This window comes from Epinephelus moara, chromosome 8, assembly GCF_006386435.1.
Source record: "Epinephelus moara isolate mb chromosome 8, YSFRI_EMoa_1.0, whole genome shotgun sequence".
Taxonomy (NCBI): domain Eukaryota; kingdom Metazoa; phylum Chordata; class Actinopteri; order Perciformes; family Serranidae; genus Epinephelus; species Epinephelus moara.
The window spans coordinates 45,304,856-45,312,382 of record NC_065513.1 but is presented as its reverse complement, the minus strand read 5'-3'; the positions used below and the strand labels follow the sequence as shown (position 1 = coordinate 45,312,382).

The window sequence follows — 7,527 nt, the reverse complement described above, 5'->3', positions numbered from 1 at the left end:
AAGTTGAAAACAAAGTTAAAGTAAGCAGGAGCGATTGGAACAGGCTGCATACACCGTGGCGCATGCGCACTAATGTTATGTTATGATGTAGGATGTGATATAAGGTGTGGTGTAGGTTATGATGTAGGATGTGATGTAAGGTGGGGTGTAGGTTATGATGTAGGATGTGATATAGGGTGTGATATAAGGTGTGGTGTAGGTTATGATGTAGGATGTGATGTAGGATGTGATGTAAGGTGTGGTGTGGGTTATGATGTAGGATGTGATGTAGGGTGTGATGTAAGGTGTGGTATAGGTTATGATGTAGGATGTGATGTAGGGTGTGATGTAAGTCCTGCGTAAAGCTGACCCACAGGTACAGTGCAGATGTTTGTCGGGTGACCAGCGGCACTGATCGTACACAGTAAAGGCTGGTCAAGATGGCTGCGGAGATAACAACATGTTTTTATGGTGTCTGAGGTCAGATGATCAGGACACGTTCAAAATGAGACCGAATTTTTCTGAACGAGGCAGAGGGGGCGGAGTCATGTTCACAGAAAGTCTGCATCTGATTGGTCCAGTAGTTTGTGACAGCACTGACCTCACACTTAGTTCTCTGTCTCTTCTCCTCAGAGCTCGTCTATGATTGGACAATTGATCATCTTTAGCTCCACCCTCCTGTGACGCATCGCCATGTCATCAAGCATCAACGTCTCCCCTGACAACCCGTATGGTCAGGTGACCATCCCCCGGGCAAAGCTCCACACCTCCGATGATGGCGGCATGGTGATAGCCAATCCGGGAGCTCTGAGCAGTGACAACGGGAACCCGTACGGCGTGTCGAGCTCCGCCCCCCCCCCGTACGTGGTGAAGGAGGCTGGAGGGGAGATGGAGGAGGGGCAGGGGAGGTGTGCGGCCTGCTGCTACCGCTGCAGGAGGAGGAAGTGATGTCACCATGCCAGGAGCATTGTGATTGGCTTCTTTTACTTCCTGTTACCTCACGTTGATGTTTCCTTCCTTTCACTGAGGAAACAAGGAAGGACACAAGGAAGCAGAGAAGGAAGTGAAGAAGAAGAAATACATGAATGGAAATAAAGTTGAAGAAGCTCTTTCCTCAGGGCGGCCATTTTGTGCCAACAACAACAACAAGAGGAACATGGAGGAGCTGATGATTGGATCAAAGAAAAATTTACTAGAAATAAAATGCAAAGTATTTTTCGTTATTTTTTACGTTTTTGCAAAAAATTATAAAAAACACTGAAAAAAGATGCAATAACACTATAATATGTTTATTATTATTGTCATTACTTTCGTCATTATATATTAATAATATTATTATTATTAGTAGTAGGAGTATTAGAAGTACAATAATAATTATAATAATGATGATGATGATTATTATTATTATTATGGGTTGTTTTCATCAGTCGTATCATGTGATGACCAACAGTAGAAATATTAATGAATATTAATAAATGTTTATAAACATTAAAATTGTCGCTGCTGAACTGTGATGTTTGTTTTTTACTTTTCTTTCTCTTTTACTGTTGTCATGACAACGACACAAAATGCCAAGAGGCTGTGATGCGGTTTGTGACATCACACATTACAGGAGTGTGAACAGATGTGATTGATCTGTGATTAATTGACAGGCGGTGACGTCATGTCTGAATATGATCAAATGAACCTGACGGACATGTTTCTGTGTTTAATACGTGTTTTATATTTGATCCAGTTTCTCCGTCTTCACAGAAAGTTGTTCTGATTTTCAGGAAGTATTTTATTCTGAAGGGTTGAGTATGAAGGAGTTCTAAATGAAATCTTAACGATGTCAAATAAAATCAGAAAATATGGAAGTGTAAAACATTTGTTGATGAAATAAAGACGAAGATTATTAAAGAGTGACGTTTCATGTCGTTCACATGTCATTTTAATCTTTTTCACCTAAAAACAAAAAAACAATCAAACTGTGGTGAAGCATACGATATAATTAGGATACTTACACTTCTTTAACTGATGGAGGTGGCTGATGGAGGTGGGTGGCTGATGGAGGCAGTACATGGAGATGGCTGATGGAGGTGGCTGATGGAGGCGGCTGATGGAGGTGACTGATGGAGGTGGCTGATGGAGGCAGTAGATGGAGGTGGGGGATGTGGGCAGCTGATGGGGCAGCTGATGGAGGTGGCTGATGGAGGCGGCTGATGGAGGTGGCTGATGGAGGCAGTAGATGGAGGTGGGGGATGTGGGCAGCTGATGGGGCAGCTGATGGAGGTGGCTGATGGAGGCGGTAGATGGAGGTGGGGGATGTGGGCAGCTGATGGGGCAGCTGATTTTATTTATTTGTTTATTTATCAGGGACAATGCACATTAATGAACAGTGAACTGTAAATATCCGGAATTAGCCAAAAGGCTAGTTTTCATCCGCAGTCCCTGGCCAGATCTGAGTTGGCAGCCTAAGTAATAAAAAGTTAGAAGTTTAAAACAATACTATTGCATGCAGTTTAAGATATAAGATAAAAATATAGTAACAGGTAAACACAGCAACACAAACATAAAAGCAGAGCAAGCCAAGACTCTACAAATAACAATTACAAAACAGCCTAATTCACAAGAAACAAACATAGACTGCGACAAACAACAGCAAGACAGACATAAGCAAAAGAATATGGCAGGCAGCCAGTTGTTAAAGAGCAGACAGAGACAGCAGCTGAGTATTAGTGTGTAGAGGTTTGATTGTTGATGAGCCATGATTTCAACTGTTTTGTGAACAAATGGTATGAACTTAGTTCTCTGATGTGTACTGGTACTGTATTCCAGTCCTGCGACGCCTTAACTGAAAATGCTGAAAATGATGGAGGTGGCTGATGGAGGTGGCTGATGGGGGCGGTAGATGGAGGTGGCTGATGGGGGCGGCTGATGGAGGTGGCTGATGGAGGTGATTGGTGGTGTTGGTGTGATATCACGGTGGGTCGGTCTGGACGATAGGGCCTCCCGACAACTGCCTGACAGACAGAACCCAGGGCTCTAATGACGACTACACACAGACCAATGATCAATGATCCAATCAGTGATCAAAAGTGTGTGTGTGTATGTGTCTGTTGCTAGGTGACCTCAGTCAGTCCACACTGAGCTGTAACCTGATAGGCCGACACCAGCAGCCAATAGAAACATGAGAGCAGCTCCACTTTCTATTGGCCGATCAAGTTACAGGTCAGAGTACTGAAACTGTGACACATGTTGTTATTGATCAGTTATTGATCAGGTATTGTTCAGTTATTGATCAGGTATTGATTGATCAACTCTGTCAAGTCGTAGTTGGTTCAAAAGTTTAGAGCAACATTTCGAACACACTGTGTGTGTGTGTGTGTGTGTGTGTGTGCGTGCGTGCACATGCGTATGTGTGTGTGTGTATGCGCGCGTGTGCACATGCGTGTGTGTGTGTGTGTGTGCGCGTGCACGTGTGTGTGTGTGTGTGTGTGCGCTGTCGGTTCAGTGAGGCTGAATTATTGATGATGTCACAGTGTCCGTCTCCCTGTGAAGACGACGAGCAGCAAACAGAGAAGAAGAAGGAAGGAGACACAGGACAACCACAGAAGAATAGATGAAAGAAGAACAGAAGAGGAGAGAATAAACAACAAACAGAGAAAACAACAGAAGGAGAAAAGACAAACTGAAGGAAGAGAAGAAGAGACAGATGAGGAAATGAATCAAAAATAGACGACAGGGGAGAAGGTGTAAACAACAACAATAACAACAAACAAGAGGAGGAAATGATGTGAAGAGACAGGAGAAGTCCAGGTCAGTTCTCGTTTCCTTTAACAGTCTGGTCTCAGTCTGGTCCCAGTCTGGTGTTAGCCTGGTGTCAGTCTGGTGTCAGTCTGGTGTCAGTCTGGTCTCAGTCTCTCAGTCTGGTGTCAGTCTGGTCTCAGTCTGGTCTCAGTCTGGTGTCAGTCTGGTGTCAGTCTGGTGTTAGCCTGGTCCCAGTCGGGTCTCAGTCTGGTGTTAGCCTGGTGGCAGTCTGGTCCCAGTCTGGTGTTAGCCTGGTCTCAGCCTGGTGTCAGTCTGGTGTCAGTCTGGTCCCAGTCTGGTGTTAGCCTGGTGTCAGTCTGGTGTCAGTCTGGTCTCAGTCTGGTGTGAGCCTGGTCCCAGTCGGGTCTCAGTCTGGTGTTAGCCTGGTCCCAGTCGAGTCTCAGTCTGGTGTCAGTCTGGTGTCAGTCTGGTCCTAGTCTGGTCCCAGTCTGGTCCTAATCTGGTTTCAGTCCGGTGTTAGCCGCCTGGTCTCACTCTGGTCCCAGTCTGGTCTCAGTCTGGTGTCAGTCTGGTCCCAGTCCGGTGTTAGCTGCCTGGTCTCAGTCTGGTGTCAGTCTGGTGTTAGCTGCCTGGTCTCAATCCGGTGTTAGCTGCATGGTCTCAGTCTGGTGTCAGTCTGGTCCCAGTCTGGTCTCAGTCTGGTGTTAGCCGCCTGGTCCCAGTCTGGGCTCAGCCTGGTCTCAGTCTGGTCTCAGTCTGGTCCCAGTCTGGTCTCAGTCTGGTGTTAGCCGCCTCGTCCCAGCCTGGTCTCAGCCTGGTCTCAGTCTGGTCCCAGTCTGGTCCCAGTCTGGTCTCAGTATGGTGTTAGCTGCCTGATCTCAGTCTGGTCTCAGTCTGGTCCCAGCCTGGTCTCAGTCTGTTGTCAGCCTGGTCTCAGTCTGGTCCCAGTCTGGTGTTAACCACCTGGTCTCAGTCTGGTCCCAGTCTGGTCTAAGTCTGGTCTCAGCCTGGTGTCAGTCTGGTCTCAGCTTGGTGTCAGTCTGGTCTCAGTCTGGTCACAGTCTGGTCTCAGTCTCGTCCCAGTCTGGTCTCAGTCTGGTCTCAGCCTGGTGTCAGCCTAGTGTCAGCCTGGTCTCAGTCTGGTCTCAATCTGGTGTTAGCCGCCTGGTCTCAGTCTGGACCCAGTCTGGTCCCAGTCTGGTCTCAGTGTGGTCTCAATCTGGTGTTCGCCATCTGGTCTCAGTCTGGTCTCAGTCTGGTCCCAGTCTGGTCTCAGTCTGGTCCCAGTCTGGTCCCAGCCGGGTCTCAGTCTGGTCTCAGTCTGGTCTCAGTCTGGTGTCAGCCTGGTCTCAGTCTGGTGTCAGTCTGGTGTCAGCCTGGTCTCAGTCTGGTCCCAGTCTGGTCCCAGCCGGGTCTCAGTCTGGTCTCAGTCTGGTCTCAGTCTGGTGTCAGTCTGGTCTCAGTCTGGTCCTAGTCTTTTCTCAGCCTGGTGTCAGTCTGGTCTCAGTCTGGTGTCAGCCTGGTGTCAGTCTGGTCTCAGTCTGGTCTCAGTCTGGTGTCAGCCTGGTGTCAGTCTGGTCTCAGTCTGGTCTCAGTCTGGTCCCAGTCTGGTTTCAGTCTGGTCCCTGTTGAATTGAGTTCGGTCCCCATTGAATTTAGGTCTTAAATGTTCCTCTGATGAATCTTTTTTTCTCAGAACAAAATGGCTGACGACAGAAAAGTAGAAGAAGAAGATGAAGAAGAAGAAGTGACCTGTCAGCCCCTCCCCCCTCCTCCTCCTGCTGTTGCCGTAGAGACGATGATGTCACTGCGGAGGCAGGACCTGGTGTGCATTGTGTGCTTCGGCAGTTATGACCTGGTGACGCGGTTGCCGCGGCGACTGCACTGTGGCCACGCCTTCTGCCAGGCATGTCTGAAGAGACTGGACACGGTCATTAATGAACAGGTGACTGATGACATCATCAACACTCACCTGGAATCAGTGCAGAGGATTACCTGACCACCCCCCGACAAAAGCTCATTAGTCCCTCCCCCTACTGTTAGCACAGATAACGAAAGTTTAAGTCCAGTTTAATGGTAGAATATTACGACCTCTGCCACCACCACCATGTTTGTTGTTGTGTGAAGGGTTTCACTCTGCCCTTTGGTGTCACCTGTGACAGGAGCTCAGTGATGTGTTTGGGTACCAGGACCTGTCAGGCTTTTAACTCAGAGAGAACAATACCTGACTGGTAACCAGCGCAGGGACACCGGAACAGGTGTGATGAGGTTGAGCAGCAGCGTTCTGTACCAGCTGCAGGTGAGATCAGGAGGACTGGTTTATACCCACATGCAGAACATCACAGTGATCTGAACACACTCATGACGGTGTTCAGGTCCTGAACTCAGAGGATCAGTGTCAGTCTCTAAGCTAGAAAAATCAACCTCTCACTACAGAGTTCATTTGTTTGTCAAATTTAAAGCTGAATCAAAGAGGACATCTGGACATGAAGGTTAGGTGCCAGGGGCCCCAGGTCGTTCGCTGTACCAAATAAGACCCCTTCTGTCTTACTGTCATTTAGCAGGAGACAGTTTATTGCCTCCAATATTTCACATGATGGAGGCAGTGGAGGACAGACCTGACTGTGTCATTGCTCTTACCACCTGGTTCTAACGGGAGGTAAAGCTGAGTATTATTGTCATAACAACAGCAGGAGATATCGTATCAATGGAGGATGAAGCCTGAAGGGAGCAAGTGAAGACCAACAGGAGGGGTCCCAGGGTGGAGTCTTGAGGTACACCACAGGTGGTGGGAGCAGAGGATGAAACATGTCCAGATTTGACAAGGAAACTGTATCACAGGCTGAGCTGAGGTCTACTAGAGTTAACACATTCACCAGAGTCGAGGGATCATTGTGTAGTTAGAGGAGAGCTGACTCTGTGACGAGTCCAGAAGCCTAACAGACATGTTTCCATGTTTGCCATTATGTAAAGGACAGTAGGTGAGGAAAGACAATCTTCTCCGTGACTTCTGATGAAAACAGCAGCTTAGAAATACGCTGAATATGTTTTAAAATGGTTGCATCAAGGTTTTGGCTTTTTAACGACGGGATGTACGGCTGCAGAACCAAACCGTTAGCTTGATACTGTTAGGATGAGTGACACATTAGGACCTATAGTACCGAACACTTCCTGGGGACAGACATGTGGGACGGCCGTCCTGGGGACAGGTAGACTGCTCAGTATGTGAGACTATGGGCTCTAGTTTCGCAGACCGGGCAAGGCGGAGGTGCAGCGCAGCCACCTTGCCAACTAGGTGTGGCCAGGTGGATTTTGCAAGTTTGACACACCGTGCGCACTGGCGCAGCTACTCGTCTTTCCCACCTCCGTCGCTCCTACCTGTGCAAGTCAGAAAGAGGGAGGAGAGAAGGCGTGGAGTGGGTTTTACACCAATCAAATGAGCCCCTCTCCTCGCCCTTAAATGCGCTGCGCGAAGTTTGCAGCTGTGTTAATCAAAACAAGTTGGGTTTCCATTACGTGTGCCAAACGTGCCAAACGGTGCCAATCCCCTTTGATCTGACACCAGATGTGACGGGACAGTCGATATAGAGATACATTTATGTGCTGATGGCAGATAGTTGCATTGAATAGTGGTTTTTTGGGTATTTATTGCATTGTTAATGTGCCTGACATTCTGGAAACCTGCCTGTGAGGTTTTGGTGACGTGTGCGCACTGTCCGCCGGTCAGCCAAACTTCGGCTTACACCGGCTGCGCTCCACCTGCGCTGACAGTAGACCTGGTTTCAGCTGGCGAGCTTT

General features: G+C 48.1%; 1 protein-coding gene across 1 annotated transcript in view; it reads left to right on the top strand.

Annotated features, from left to right (window-relative positions):
• The first annotated feature begins 3,453 nt into the window (after positions 1–3,453).
• Positions 3,454–7,527, top strand: part of rnf224 (ring finger protein 224) — a 14,054-nt gene continuing 9,980 nt past the window's right edge. The window contains exons 1-2 of the mRNA XM_050051670.1: positions 3,454–3,777; positions 5,426–5,674. Coding sequence (XP_049907627.1) covers positions 5,432–5,674 — 243 coding nt within the window. The 5' untranslated portion in view covers positions 3,454–3,777; positions 5,426–5,431. The remainder of the gene's footprint in view (positions 3,778–5,425; positions 5,675–7,527) is intronic.